The sequence below is a fragment of the Exophiala aquamarina genome (genome assembly GCF_000709125.1).
Source record: "Exophiala aquamarina CBS 119918 chromosome Unknown aczIA-supercont1.2, whole genome shotgun sequence".
In the NCBI taxonomy this organism is placed as follows: Eukaryota; Fungi; Ascomycota; class Eurotiomycetes; order Chaetothyriales; family Herpotrichiellaceae; genus Exophiala; species Exophiala aquamarina.
The window spans coordinates 1,793,885-1,809,710 of NW_013550586.1; the positions used below are offsets into that span (position 1 = coordinate 1,793,885).

At 50.3% G+C, this 15,826-nt stretch overlaps 4 protein-coding genes across 4 annotated transcripts; 3 read left to right on the top strand and 1 right to left on the bottom strand.

Annotated features, from left to right (window-relative positions):
• Positions 1–520: 520 nt before the first annotated feature.
• A1O9_02473 (uncharacterized protein) lies at positions 521–7,435 on the top strand (the record flags this gene model as incomplete). The annotated part of the gene is made up of 1 exon (XM_013408045.1): positions 521–7,435. One exon carries the CDS (start codon positions 521–523, stop codon positions 7,433–7,435), a length of 6,915 nt encoding a protein of 2,304 aa, XP_013263499.1.
• Positions 7,436–9,282: 1,847 nt separating this feature from the next.
• Positions 9,283–11,973, top strand: A1O9_02474 (uncharacterized protein; the record flags this gene model as incomplete). The annotated part of the gene is made up of 2 exons (XM_013408046.1): positions 9,283–10,765; positions 10,823–11,973. The coding sequence occupies 2 exons, from the start codon at positions 9,283–9,285 to the stop codon at positions 11,971–11,973; spliced, it is 2,634 nt and encodes an 877-aa protein (XP_013263500.1).
• A 502-nt stretch (positions 11,974–12,475) lies between these two features.
• A1O9_02475 (uncharacterized protein) lies at positions 12,476–13,762 on the top strand (the record flags this gene model as incomplete). Its single annotated transcript, XM_013408047.1, has 1 exon — positions 12,476–13,762. One exon carries the CDS (start codon positions 12,476–12,478, stop codon positions 13,760–13,762), a length of 1,287 nt encoding a protein of 428 aa, XP_013263501.1.
• A 24-nt stretch (positions 13,763–13,786) lies between these two features.
• Positions 13,787–15,633, bottom strand: A1O9_02476 (uncharacterized protein; the record flags this gene model as incomplete). The annotated part of the gene is made up of 3 exons (XM_013408048.1): positions 13,787–14,266; positions 14,323–15,180; positions 15,304–15,633. The coding sequence occupies 3 exons, from the start codon at positions 15,631–15,633 to the stop codon at positions 13,787–13,789; spliced, it is 1,668 nt and encodes a 555-aa protein (XP_013263502.1).
• Positions 15,634–15,826: the final 193 nt, after the last annotated feature.

Sequence of the window (15,826 nt, forward strand, 5' to 3'; positions counted from 1 at the left end):
TTTGCCAGAGGAACCTCAATTACCATGGGGATAATGCGGGTGAATCACATGACACAAATGGGCAACAGTCTAGACACACATCATGTGACCGGGCCAAACCCTGCTAGTACATATCAGGCGCCCATGGGCAGGCACTTGTGCTGGATTATATAATATGTACTCCGTACTAGGACTAGATCACGTGTGCCAAGGTTTTCTTTGGCCAGCAATCCTCCCAGGTTGTCTCTTCGTAGACCCAGATCAATTGTGGAGTTTACCAGAGAAAGAACAACTCACAACTCACACTTCCCTCGACATTCACGTTCAATTCATCTTCATCTCGTTCTCATACTTCACGTTCACGCGTGCCCCACCGCCCTCAACCCTTCTGTGGATTCTCTCAGATTCCCTCATTCTCCTCGACTCTCTCTTACCGCGCCCCGCTGAAGCAGCCGTCCATCTCCCATCCACCCTCACCTTCTGCAAAACATCTCGCACCTCCACACCCACGCCTGCCTTCCAAGGGTCATGATCGTTTCCCATGAGCTTCGATAACCCCTCCTCTTTTTCGACTGCTTCCTCTTCTGATAAATCATCTCAGTCCAGGCAGTCTCGATCTCAGCAGTCGCCCTGGGGACAGCCATTCACAATCCGCCGCCCTCTGACCCTGAACACAACCGCTTCCACGCGCAGGGACCACACCACCTCTGAATCTGACCTTTGTAACTCATCCACCTCTCCCTCCTCCGGCAACTTCCCTCCCTTGGTGGCCAGCTCCGCTGCTCGCTTTGGCTCGCGCCGAGGCACGCCCCCGAGTTCTTCTCATTCCAACTCCCCCATCACCGGTCTTCAAACTGGCGCTCATCAGCTGCAGAGTTATCAGACCCGCTCTATCACATCCCCCAGATCCAGAACCGTCACCCCATCGCAGTCTTTCGTTTCGGGCACTGCAGGCAATTTCTCTCAGCCAGCCCTGGGGGCCGGAGGAGGTGGTGTCTCCGGCAGGAGTGGTGCATATTCGCCTTCTTTGACAGGTACTGGTGTTAGTTCGCCAACCGCCCTTAACTTCGAGCGTTCTCCTAGCATATCATCCAACGTGAGCTCGGCAGCTGTAGCTCCATCATCACTCTCAAAGATCTCTGCAACTCAGATCCTGCTCTTGCTTGATACCATCAGCGAGAGAGAAGGCAAAGTCAAGTGGGATAGCAAAGCTGAAAAAGTCAGAAAACTTCTAGACTCCAACGGCATGGAGGTCTTTGCACAATTCTTCCGTCGGACTGTCATCCTCAATGCTGCTGCCATTTTCTCTGGTGCCAAAGACTTTGATCAAGGCAGCTATAAACTCCTTCGACAAGAGCTAGACAAAGTGCTCTGGGACTATGAACAGTCCTACAAAATTGCAGAAGCAATAGACACGTCCAAGGAAGATCTTTTCCGTGACTTCGACCTTGTTACCTTCATCCAACACTTCTTCAGCGACACATTGCCACAGGTCATTCTGGCTATTGCTTTTACAAGATGTGCTCGAAACGATTTGCGGGCCAAGGCTGAAGCATTCTTGAACGAATTTGGCTCCTCTTCGCTCAGGACCCTGGCAGACAATCGGGCGACCTCCCAAGCCTTCTCCGTCGAGTGCGTCTGTTCGGTCATTGAGTACTATGCACTGGCGTCTGGTACGAAGACTCAGCAGCAAAAGATAGATCTATGGACTGCCCTGTCCGCTCGATACGCTGGGCTAAAGCCAGATCAATTCGCCGCGGCCTTGACATCTTCACAGCTGCTGCGGTTGACTAGCGAGGCACGAGAATTTGCCCGCGGCCTCCAGCGGAACGGCCCTAAGCCTACCGCAACAAAACAAACAGCCCAAGATTTTGTAAACTCGTTTGACGCAAATGTCATCAATGAGTCCGAGGTCACCAACGCAGTCTTATTCTTGATCTTTTCATTTAATCAACATTACGACCTAAATCACCTTATTAATGCCCTTCAAACAAAGAAGCTTGATTGGAATCTTGTCGTTCAAGGCTTCGACATCCCGGGGCTCCGTCTGCGAAGAGATTATTTTCCACAACTCTTGAATGCGCTTAGGGAACCTGCGATTGACGACCCGTCTTTCGACTTGCAGAAGCTGTGGGGAGGTCAATGGCAGAATGCCGACACCCAGATTTCATTCTTAGGAGGCTACCTTGCCGGCTCGCCAAAGGATATCCAATTGGGGAAGCTTCCAAATCTGAGGTCTAGCCTCTCTATCGAAGATTTTACCAATCAGTCTTCAGAAATGAAGCGGCTACTTGAAGCAGAACTTGCAAGTCCCTATCTCTCTGCCGATGCATGCCAAGCAGTCTTCGAGGTGGTTCTCGGACCAAATGCAGCACCAGAAGGCGAAGATCGTCTGGATATCTTGCATGACGTGTATCAATCTCACGCCGCCATCTTCCTCTTATACCTGTCCCGCATCAATGCAAAGCCATGGGCTCCTGATCAAGAGAAATTCATCGCTGAGTGCTTCACCATGTTCCTCGAAAAGGGAAGACCAGATTATCAACCTGTCCTCGAAACTCTTTCCTCTCAAAACCCACAATTCCTCTTTGATCTTTGCCACCTAGTTTTTCAGCTCGATCCTCGCCAAACGGAGACCGTTTACGATCGAGCTGAGGAATTTGGTTGGACTGAGAGTTTCTTGAAGCACTGGTCGAACCCCTTGGCTTTGGACATCGCTTGCATCCGGAACAAAACCGTGCCAGATTTCAATCTTGACAAGTATATCTCAGAGGCAGCTGAAGCCCAACCTAATCTCGGGATGATCCTCTGCAAATATCTCCGAATCAAGGCCGACGATGAATTTCGTGTCCAGAGGGGCGAAACCGCTCCACAATCAACCCCACTTAGTTTGCGTACTGTTTATACCCTTCTTGAGAAATTGGAGGACTATCTTGACAATCGCGAACTTCTTGAGGCTGCGCAGACGACCTGTCTACAAACATATCCACGATTGATGAATTACGGCGCTGGCTTTGATGATGTTTTGGAGAAAAGCAGTGAAGAAAAGGGCAACAAGCTTCCTGAAGCCATTGACAAGCAGATGTCAGAACTATTTGGCAGAATGTACCGTTCCGAATTGTCCATCCGTGATATGGTCAATGAGATGCGACGATACAAAACTTCTCGAGATCCAGATCAACAGGATCTTTTCTGTTGCATCGTTCATGGCCTGTTCGACGAGTACGTCTGCTATAACGAGTACCCCGAGGACGCACTTGAGAAGACCGCACTGTTGTTCGGTAGCATCATCAAATACAAACTGCTTCCTTCCATTCCTCGGGAATTTGGCCTCGCACTAATACTACGAGCGGTCCGTGATCATGAAGGCGATTCTCTCATGCATCGATTCGGTATAGAAGCATTGCTGCAGATTAGTGATCAGCTTTCTGAGTGGCCAGGGCTGTGCAGTTTGTTACTGCAGGAGCCTTCCCTCCAGCACCCAGAAATCCTTCAACGAGCAGAAGAAGGCCTGAGAGCAGAACAAGCGAGTGGGACCGTGGTGGGTACAAACGGAACAGGCAAGACCCTTCCCACAAATGGTGAAGAGCCCACAAAGACCGATGCAAACCGCGGATTTCGAGGCTTGCGAGCCGACCCTCCTCCACCTCGCTCGACTTTCCGTGATCCTGATTCAAAGGTCCAAGAGAAAATCCTTTTCGTGATCAACAACCTTTCAAAGGATAATATGTCCAGCAAATTCACAGATCTGAAGGAGTCACTCAGCACTGAACACTACCAATGGTTTGCATCCTACCTGGTCGAACAACGTGCAAGGTTGGAGCCCAACAATCAAGAGATGTATCTCCAGTTCATCAAACTAGCGGACGATTCTCTCCTTCTGTCAGAAATCATCAGGGAAACCTACGTGAGTGTAGCCAAGTTGATGGGTGCGGAGTCAACCATCAACTCTGCCACAGAACGAAGTCACCTCAAGAATCTCGGTGGCTGGCTTGGCTCTCTCACCTTGGCACAGGATAAGCCGATCAAACATCGGAACGTTTACTTTGTCGATCTACTCATTGAGGGCTACGAAACCCAGCGACTACTTCTGGTCATTCCGTTCACCTGCAAAGTTCTGGCGCAATGTGCACGTTCAGTTGTGTTTATGCCCCCCAATCCATGGCTGATGGAGATTGTTCAGGTCTTAGTGGAGCTCTACCATTTCGCTGAGCTTAAGCTCAACCTGAAGTTCGAGATAGAAGTTCTCTGCAAAGATCTGAACCTGGACTTCAAGAAGATAGAGCCTGCTACGGTCATACGAGATCGTCCTCAAAATGATGACGAAATCACCAATATCTCCGGCCTACCGGACGGTCTTGAAACCTTTGACGAAATGTCACTCAACGGCGCCATTAACCGTGGTGTGAGAGAACGACTATCAGCTCCAGAAATCATGGCGACGCTTCCTAATCTGGAAGAAGTGCTGAAATACCCTCCTACCTCCGGCAGCCCTGCTGACCAGGCCATGGTCAAGAATATTATCTATCGGGCATTTGACCAAGCCATTCAGGAGATAATAGCTCCTGTAGTTGAGCGCTCAATTACTATTGCCTCCATCTCCACAGCCCAACTTGTTGCCAAAGATTACGCCCTTGAACCTGATACGGAGAGATACCGAGAAGCTGCCCGCCATATGGTAAAAGCGCTTGCTGGAAGTTTGGCTCTGGTAACATGTAAAGAGCCACTTCGGATGAGCATCTCCAACTATATCCGTCGGCCAGCCCAGGAGGACTTGCCCGAGCAACTCCTACCCGAGGGCGCCATCCTTATGTGTGTCAATGACAATCTGGACACTGCCTGCAGTTTCGTCGAGCAGGCTGCTGAGCAACGCGCTCTTCCTGAGATTGACCAGGTCATTGAGGGAGAGTTGGAAGAGAGACGTCGATTCCTTGCTGAAGCAGCTGGTCGGAACTTCATTCCCTCGGGAATCAATCGTTGGTCAGCGTGGATTCCTGAGCCTTACAAGCAAACGGTTGGCGGATTGAACGACGCTCAAAGAGCTGTGTACGAAGACTTTGATCGTCGCGTCCATGGAATGAACGTAAACCATGTGACTAACGCCTCCGCCGACACTACCGGGCGCCAAATCCCTGACGTCTTGCAGGATGCTTTGGCAATGCCGGCTCTGTCTACACCAGCCGATCAGCCCGTCCTGCCACATCAGAGTCCTCTGGTTCAGCAGGAGAACCGCATCCTGTCGGCATTGCAGCAACCTCGAGTCAACGGGTTCCCAGAAACACTTCCCCCCCATGAGAGAATATCAATCCTCATTGAAGATGTCCAGAAAGCTGCAAGAGCATCTGAAGCATCCCGACTGAAAGATTTGGAAAGGAACAGCTCCATCTTTCAGGATTTTCGGCAGATCCTCATCGTGCTTACCTCCTCTACTCGCCCAGCGGCAGATCTATTGGCCAGGCAGATCGCCGAGAAGATTTGCAACATCTTTGTCTCAAAGCCACCTCAAGGCCCCCTCGAGGCTGAGGTTCTTGCATTCTTGTTGTCTAAACTTTGCCAGCTATCCGAACTCATCATTCGCGATGTTTTAAGATGGATGACAGCAAATGAAGACCTTCTGTTGGGGAGCTCCAATGTTGTTGTCGCTTTGTTGGCAGTGGGTTTGATGGAGTATACACGGGTTGATATCGCTATTGCGTCAGTCCTTATGGCACGAAATCCTCACGGGCTCCAGGTCTTTGCAGATATACTGGATCAGACCCTGTTCACCGACGAGCCAACCGCGTTGCGTGCCGATTTCGCAAATAGTATGATTGCTATGTCATCATGGCTCAAGGAGGAGTCTGAACTTCCCTTGGCCACCGAGATCAACCGAAAGTTGGAAGCTCACGGTTTTTCACAATTCGTCAGTGTGGACATCCCTGACAAAGTCAAAGTCAAGCAAGATCAAATGCGATACGTCTTCGATGAATGGGTTGGAATCTTCGAGAATATTGGTCCAAACGAAGGTACCTGTGCAGCATTTCTCAAGGAGCTCCATAAAGAACAAACAATCAACAGCACAGAGGATTTGACGGAATTTCTGCGTTTGTGCCTCGAGGCTTGTATCGACTGCTACGACCGCGAAGCGCAAAGCGTTCGAGGCAGTGTTGATGTTGCATTCTCGCACGCTGATGCACTTGCTCGCCTTGTTATCTTGTTGGTTAAGTTCCAAGGTGATAACACCGGCGCAGTCCAAATCAACAAAGCCACCTATTTGCAGAATATCTTGACAGTCCTCGTTCTTATTCTGAACCATCACCAGGTCATGCGTGGTGTGGCTTTTCATCAACGCCTCTTCAACCGTCTCTTCACCAGCATGCTTTACGAATACTCTTCAGCAAGACTGGAGGACACATCTGATCACAATGATCTCATGCTGGCGTTTGCCAAGTGCTTCAAGTCTCTACAGCCTGCATGGTTCCCGGGCTTTACCTATGGCTGGCACAGCCTGGTACTCCATCGAGTATTTGTGAGTGGTGTTCTCAGACCCAACAATCAACGTGGATGGGATAGCTACCGTGAGCTCCTTGGGTTGCTTCTGCTTTATATCTCGGAGTTGTCGAAAACACCTGGTCTCGATCTTTTGAATCTTGACCTTTACAAGGGTACTCTTAGAAGCATCCTAGTGTTACTTCACGATTATCCTGAGTTCCTATGTGAGAACCACTCTCATCTCTGCTCCAGAATCTCATATGGCATCCCTCAATTGAGGAATCTGATCCTTACGGCCAAGCCATCAGCATATCACGACCTTCCTGATCCAATGACCCCTGGCTTGAAGATCGAACGTCTAGATGAGATGAAGCGAAACCCGGTTCTTGCTCATGATTTTGATGCACCACTAGAACATGAGGGGTTAAAACAAATCGTCCATGATATCGTCCACGAAAGTACTGAGGTGGAAGTCGGGTTGAAGCAAATCAAGGCTGTACTACAAAGCGAAGCAGCACAAGCTTCAGCGGTGTCGCCAGCCAAGAATGTGGAAATCATCAACGCCCTGGTGCCCTTTACTGGACAAGATGCGCTGAATAGTACGCCAGGAAGATTTGATCCTAACTCGGTGCACGTGTCATTCTTCACCAAACTCGCGCTTGGTCTCGACTATGGCGGACGATATCAGCTCTTGAATGCAATCGCCGATCAGATTCGCTACCCCAACACTCATACCGACTTCTTCTGCAAATTGTTGCTTCACTTGTGGGGAAGTGGAAACGTGGAAGAGGAACAACGAGAACTGCGAGAACAAATCGCTCGTGTGGTGTACGAACGCCTTACCGTTGCACGACCGCATGTTTGGGGCATGAGCATACTTTTCATTGAATTACAGCAGAATGGTGCCTATGGCTTCTGGGAGTCGATAACATCCGATGTGAATATGCAGCAACGTCTACAGCAAGCAATGCGGACACCGAACTGAGGCCTGGTTAGAGTCAGGTCGAGGAGCAAGCAGCAATGGACTTTGATACAGAGGCAGAGAACCAGTCCACTGGCAGGCTTTTACTGGAGAAGATCAACCGCCACCCCAAATTTGGGTACGAACCATTCGTTTTTCTTGTACACTTTTTCTTGCAGGTCGTGCTGTGCATGGGAGGCGAAGGCATTTGTCACAATAACTGTACCCTGCATACCAATGATGGAGTGACGGTTTTCAACGTGGAAGAATTGGGGATTGGATGGATGGCTGTTCCTTTGGTCCAACTTGCGAGAAGGCAGAAGATAAAACTAGGCATAATTGTAGCATGAGAAACGAGGGAGTCTTGCGGTGGCGTTCAAGAATGCTGCAGAAAAAGTGAGGTTATTATTGATAATTGCACCGACCCAAGACAAGCGGCAGCACAGGCGTTTCCCTGTTGGAGGTGTGGTGGATGATGATAGAACAGAGTCGAGGTTGATGTGTAGCGAGGGGAACATGCACAGCTACCCGGGTCTGTTCTACGATCGACTGTCAATCTTAGTCTGATACTGGTTTTGTGTACCATAGAAGCTCGAACGAAGGTGTTTATTGATGCAGCGGAACTCGTCTTGTCTCCGTCCATTGTGCATTGTGAGCCAGCACTGAACAGCGGGTGTGCCGTTTAAGCTGTGCCTATACAAGTATCAGTATAGCCCGCACTTTCGGCTCAGTCAGGGCCCCATCTAATTCGAATTGATCAGTTGTCAAATCCGTCAAGGGAAAAGGGGGACTAGGTTTGAAGCCGTTTTTGTCTAATTGTTATTATTATGTCGCGGTGAGACTAGACTCGATCTATGAGGCTGGCTGACCTCGACCATCTCCCGCTCAGCCCATACCACCTGCTGCTCGGTACCGAGTATCCCAGACCTTGGTCTTCTATCCCGAACCAGTAATCGTTTTCTTTCACGAATAGGATAGTGGCCTGAACGCGACCAAATGCTACTCGTCAAAAGCGAGGATAACATTCGATCTTCCTGGGTTTCGATGGCTGTCGATCGGCGTCGCCTAGACCCAAAGTCTATCGAGGCGGTGGCTGAGGATCAATCAATCCTATCAGTCTCTTCCCTGCACACTCCACCCACGTACTGATCATCTGTCAACAATGAACACAGAGGACAGGCCCGGCAGGCCTTAGTTGGACAGGATTTCCAGCATTGACATCACCGACTCCACACTGTCTACCCTTTTTGTCTCACGGTTCAGCTTCGAACGTGCCACCAAGCACTGTTCTGACATCTCTGCCGGCCACTGCTAATTTGCTGGCCTTTGTTTTGTTGGCATCTAGTTGAACTCACACGGGTACATCTGACATCACTGTCACACATTTGTCGGCGCGCAACCCTGCTGAAGATGGCAGTCCTGCATTCCGCCCAATAATGCAAATCCGGGTAACCTTTGCTCGAGGAGCGGATATGTAGATTGAGCAGCTGTATCCGTCCGCCAGAATCAGGTTTGGTTTCAATCCATCTGTCAAGCATCGTCATACTCGATCTGGGCGTACGCCACAGATGCTTTGATTTCCCATTTGGTAGGTACAAAGTATTGTCCTTGGTAAGACTATAAACGTATTCCCACTAAAGAAGGAATCAGGAAGGCGTCTGACTCTTTTCTGTGGTGGTCGAATTTGTTACGTATCCCTTCCTTCTTGATTCCATTGTATCACAGAAGGTGTAGGGCTTGCTTCGAGCAGGCCTATCCTCACCCTCCCCTTCTCCTTCGCTATGGACGGCACGAAAACCCATGTGCTATACCCTCGCCAGGTATGTTCCCAGCCGCGATTCCATCATTGCTGGAAACGGTACTGACATGTCATGCAGTCACAGGGAAGCAGTCGAGACGGTGGCTCAAACTCGCTCTCCAGCATCGTGTCGACGCTGATTCCGACTTTCATCATTGCAGCAATTGCATTCACCATCTTCCTGATACTTCGAGTTCGTCAACCACGCGTGTATCGACCAAGAACCGATGAGCGGCTACTACTTGAGGAGAGAAGAACGCCTCGTTCGGGTTCGGGCTTCTTTGGAATCCTGACAAACCGTAGCTCACTTCCCGACTCTTATGTCCTGCAACACAACTCTCTTGACGGGTATCTCTGGCTTCGATTTTTCAAGATCCTTATTGTGATGAGCTTCGTCGGTTGCTGTATGACATGGCCCGTCCTTTTCCCGGTCAACATCACTGGCGGTGGAAACGAGCAACAATTGGACATGCTGAGCATGAGTAACGTTGCGAATCCGATTCGCTACTACGCTCACGCCTTCGTTGCTTGGGTTTTCCTTGGATTTGTTGTCCTGCTCGTTGCTCGCGAGCGTATCAATTTCATTGGCCTACGTCGGGCATACTTCCTGTCGGCTGCCCATGCACAGAGACTTTCGTCTCGTACACTCTTGATCATGGGTCTGCCCATCGAGTACACGGAGGAGAAATCACTCCGACATCTGTTTGGACCGAGCGTTCGCAAAATCTGGATTCCGACTGATTGCAAGAAACTTGAGAAAGATGTCGAAAATCAAAACAAGGTCGCGCTGCAGCTTGAAGGTGCTGAGATGAAGATGATCAAACAGGCAAATGCCCTTCGTATCAAGGAGGAGAAAAAGCAGAAGAGCGATGCCCATGCGACAAATGCCAACCCAAGCCGCTGGTTAGATGCAAAGAAGCGACCATCCCACCGCCTCAAGCCTCAACTTTGGAAAAAGGTCGACACCCTCAACTGGTGCAGAGGCACTTTGTCTGAACTGGATCGATACGTCGAGGAACAGCAGAATGAGCATATGGACTTGAAGCATACCAAGATCTCAGCCGCCTTCATTGAATTCTCCACTCAAACCGCTGCGCACCATGCTTTCCAAAGTGTTGGCCGAGAGTCCCTGACCAAATTTGACCCGCGATACATTGGCGTCCAGCCGGATGAAGTGGTTTGGAAAAATTTGAGCGTCAGCAAACCCTCACGCAAGGTCAAAATTATGATCGCCACGATCATCATCTGGTTGATGATTTTGTTCTGGGCTATTCCAGTCGCTTTCGTCGGCGCCCTGACGAACATCAACTATCTAACAAACAAGGTCCCCTTCCTCGGCTTCATCAATGATATCCCAAAGGTCATTCTTGGTGTCGTTACCGGTCTTCTGCCCGTGGTCTTGCTGGCGGTCCTCATGGCGTTGGTTCCTGTCTTCTGTCGGCTACTTGCAAAATTTGCGGGAGAGCCCACGCTCTCCGCGATCGAGTTGAAGACCCAGTCTTGGTACTTTGCATTCCAGGTCGTACAGGTCTTCTTGATTACAACATTCAGTTCAGGTGAGAATCCCCTTTTCCATTTTGCTTATGTCTACAGATATTAATGTCTTTCTTCAGGCGCGTCTGCGGTGGCCTCGCAAATCGTGCAAGACCCCACTTCTGCTCCTTCACTCCTTGCTACGAATTTGCCAAAAGCGTCCAACTTCTACATCAGCTACTTTATCCTTTTTGGTCTCATGCAAGCAGGTCTTCAACTACTCAACGTTGTGCCCCTCTTGATGCTTAGCTTTGTTGGACCCAAGATTTTGGATAAGACACCACGCAAACGATATAACCGATTCATGAAGCTCGCCGGCCTTGGCTGGGGCTCCACCTACCCTAAATTCACGAACTTGGGTGTTATTGCTATCTCCTACTCATGCATCTCGCCTCTGATTCTCGGATTCTCAACCATCGGTTTCATCTTGCTTTACATCATGTTCAGATACAACTTCCTGTTTGTGTTCGGCAATGACATCGACATGAAGGGCGAGTCGTACACCCGAGCTTTGAAACAACTCTTGACTGGTGTATATCTGTCGATCCTTTGTCTCATTGGCCTTTTCGGTATTGGAGTCAGTAAGAGCAAGAGCAGTATTGGCCCTCTAGTAGTGATGGTAGTATTCTTGGTTACGGTCATTATCTTCCAGTTCCTGCTTGACCGTGCTCTTGCACCACTAGAGCAACACATCCCTCTGGATTTACTAACCGACAACAAATTCAGCAACATCCTTGTAGAGCAGAGCATGGAGGATGAAAATCAATTGAAGCAAGGACAGCAGATGGGCGCTGGACCGTCGAGCAGGCAGCCATCGGTCACTCCCACATTTGAGAAGACTGATAATAACGGCAATGTCCCTCAGCCCGACCCCAAGACCAAGCCCAAGCCATTCAACTTTCTCAGCCGCCGCCTTGAGCACTTGGTGCAAAAGTACTACGAATCTAACAAATCGATTGTGCCACAGACCGATACTGAGATGTCGATCCCTGGTTATACCTCTGAGGAATATGAGCAGGCATACCTGAACCCCGCCATCACTTCTCCAAGGCCCGTCATCTGGCTGGCAAAGGACAAGTGCGGCGTCAGTCACATATTAGTCCATGAGAATAAGGAGGCTGGTCTCCAGAGCACGGATGAACATGCCGAGTTTGATGAAAAGAACAAACTGGTCTGGAAGGAGGAAACCGTTACGCAGGCTCCTATCTGGGAGAGACCTGTGAGATATTGATTCGGGGAATGGAATGATTCATGCCTTTCCCCTTTGCTGGGTGGCGGTTGCTGGTAATATCCAAAAGCGCGAGCAGTTTTCGGGCGTGATTACTTTACACAGCACTAATGATTGCATCCACCAAAAATTGGAGCACAGTAACAAAAGAGAATACGGCCTAGTTTATGTACTTTTAATATGAAGACGTTAATGCATCTCACGATTAAAGCTTTCCAACTGTATGATCCTTGGCTCTTGTCAGCATTACTCTGGTCTGATCATGTGATAGTCATGTGACCATTTCAATTTTCTGTGGGAGTGACGTAGTTGGCTCAACATCGCGTCCTGCATCAATCGCGCTGGTTGAGGATGTCAACTTTCACATGCCCTCCGCAAATGACCACCGCTGAAGCGTCGTCTGTGCTTGCTTGTCCCTGACGTGGTTCCATCCGCCATGGAGTTGATCCCAAACCCATCCGTTGAATAAAATTCTCGATGCATCTGCATGAACACTCGCTTTGCTATGGCAGACCAGTCTCGTTACAGCGACGATGAAGAGTTGGAGGCCTCACTGATTCAGCGGGCAGTGGTAAGCGTTCACTACCAGCCTCATGGAGCACGACAAACAGCTGACACATCTCAGGACTTGTCCGTCGCGCCAATTCGACTCCTGACCTCTCGCACCGCCATCAAGGCATACCTAAGCACCCTTCTGTTTCTAACCACATCCACCGTCCTCCTCACAATTTCTTCCACGGCATATGGTTTCTTCTACTACAGCTACATCCCTCAAATCAACCTTGAGCGCGTCTTGTACTTGCAGTATGGTGGTCCTGGCATCTCTCCGCACGCTACAACAGAGCTTGACACCTCGGCCTTGATTTCACAACAAGCATATGATGTTGAGTTAATACTGGATATGCCACGCACCCCCACAAATCTCGAGGCTGGTAATTTCATGCTTGACCTATCTTTGCTGGGAACTGGTATGAACGGGAAGAATGTGCCTAACCCGCTGACTTCATGGCTCGCCAATATCACGGTCGATAATGTCCTTCACCATTCCCGTCGTCCCGCAATCCTGCCATACGCTTCTCCTATCATCTCGCTCAGCCATACTTTCCTTCATCTGCCGTGGCATCTCCTCAACTTCCGAGATCTGGATGCATCTCATTTGGTCGTTCCTATGTTCGAGTTGTTGTCTTTCCCACGAGGCTCCCGCAACGTCCCGTCCCATGCCCGACTTGAGCTTCAATCCACCAGTCTACTTCAAGTCTATAATGCTAAACTCGTTTTTCGCGCGAAGTTCCAGGGCCTGCGCTATCTGATCTACAATTATCGCGTTACGGCTTTCGCCCTATTCACCACCTTGTTTTACACTGTGAGCATCACGACCATGGCTCTTGCTTGGGCATTGATTTCATCAGCCTTGGGCACGGGTCAGGAAGACGGATGGCGACCCAAGCAGATCAAGCAAGAAGGAGAAGACAAGCAAGCAAAGACGGATCCAGACTCGGATAGTGGCATGAAGATCAAGACTGAAGACGACACCGAGCCAATGACGCCTGGGACTTTGCTGCCTGAAGAAAGCCAGCGGGCGGGACTGAGAGATGAGACGAATGACAATGCGTTAGCCCTGCAGATCGGTCCCGATGAGGTGGCTGACGACGAAGACGACGAAGGTGACGCACAAGAGATGCGAGGAAGGCCTTTTCATCCCGACTCAGGCATCGGCACAAGTATGGAGAGCGAACATCCTACTTCAGAGATGGTCCGGAGAAGAAGTTCGCGTGGCTTGGCTAGCAGGTGATAATTTCATTATGATACGCCAATATCAATGCCCATTTAGAATCCCATCCACAATCTCTGCCAGCAGGGTCAGAGTCTCATCCTCTTGTTTCATGCCTATTAGCTGAAGAGCAGTCGGCGCGCCTTTGTAAGCATCTGGTCCAGAGTACAATTTGTACATCTTCTCGTCATCTTCCCCGTACTTCGCAGCCTGGTCGACCACGTCCTCTGCCTCTACCCTACCAGTCGGAATAATACAACTTGGATAATCAACCAGGTTCCAAATGGCCTGAGATACCGACGTCCAGCTATCCAGCGGCGGTGCGGTGTATGAAGCCAGTGAGTTCAGAATCGCGTCGAGTTTGTTCTCGAGCCAGAGATCTCGGTACTTTGTCTCGACCTTGTTGCGAGCCACGTTCCACGCGAACAGCTCTTCGGTGCTCATGGATTTCATTCCGACCAATCCGACGTTCTTGACGGACGGAACAAAAGGTTCGTCCGCCGCGGAGAGAAATTCTAGGGTCGTCTGTGTATGGTTGTCAGTCTGAAGAATAATCGACAGGGCTTCGGATCATCACCGACCTTGCAACCCTCCATTGCGAATGACGCCCAGATTGTGACGATATCTTGATTTGTATCTGGCAATTTGATGTCGACTAGTTCCACACCAGCCTGCGCGAGCTTCTCCTTTGCCTGTCTGAGACTTCTGCGTACAGGAGGTGTGGCAGTCGTGATGCCATCGTCCTCGATCACTCCGATTCTCAATGTTTTCCCCTTGGGAGGTTGGAGTCCTTGCCACGGCAAATGTAAGCAATCTACATCGACCTTCCACGGGTGATTCCTCATCACGGCTTCCATGAAATAGTTGCAACTCCTCATACTGGTCGCCAATGGCCCTGCTACAGGTAGGATGCCCGGCAAACCATCTGCAGCTGGATTCGTTTGACCGGCGTAAGGCACGATATTGGAAGACGGCTTGAAGCCGTACGTGCCGCAACAATGGCTTGGGATCCGGATACTACCGGCGATATCTGACCCCATTCCGAGCACGCTGCCTCTCATGGCAACCAGGGCGCCCTCGCCACCCGAACTCCCACCCGCTGTCAAGGACTTATTATTCGGGTTCAGCGTTCGACCGAAGACGTTATTATCCGAGTCGGCCGTCATCATCGTCTGCGGCACATTCGTCTTGCAGTGGAAGACGGCACCGAGCTGGAGCAGCAACTTGGGAAGCGCCGAGTACTCCGTCGACGGCTTTTCTGCGAAGTGCACCATCCCGGCTGACGCATCAACTCCCGGTACCTTGAAGCAGTCCTTCAGTGAGATCGGGAGTCCCCAGAATGGGGGCAGTGATTCATTCGGATTCGCGGTGCGCTGCGCATCGAGTTCTTTCGCGCGCGCAATTGCCGACTCGAAGAGGATCTCGGTCACGCAGTTCGTCTAGATTTTATGAGATAAATGAGTCTCCGATCATGTCTGGCGTCAATCGAACCCCATACAACGATGATAATCCATCGACATCTTGGACAGGGAAAGAAAGGCCCACAAGATGATGTAACCTACCAACTGCTGCGACAGCGCTGCCCTCTTACAGAACGCGGTAACGACCTCCTCGGACGTGAAACCGCCTTGCGCAGGGCCCTTGCGCAGAATCTCCAGCAACGACACGGCATCGTGGTCTTCAGTGATGGTGAGCTCGCGCTGGCTCAAGATCCCACTTTCGCGAGGCACGTGCAGGACGTTCGCTGTCGGCGATGATGTGTATGCTGCCAGCTTGTCCTCGGGAATCCGCCATGAGGACGGGATCAGGCGTGCCCGTGCGTCTTGTTTGCGTTGTGCAATGGTTTGGTACGGGTCGCGCTTGACGGTGGTGGTGGTGGTGGTAGACGACATTTTGACGGGGGTTTGTTAGATGAGCCTAGAGCCCTGGTATTACATACGATATTTTGAATGAAAGGGGTCGAGATGGACCTGATGAAGGATATATAGATCAAACGGAGAAGCACGCTTTGGTTCAATGTCGTGTAACTATTCCGTCGGCAGGCCTTAGGCTCTACGACGTTCGGCTTCAGCTTTACATGTACTA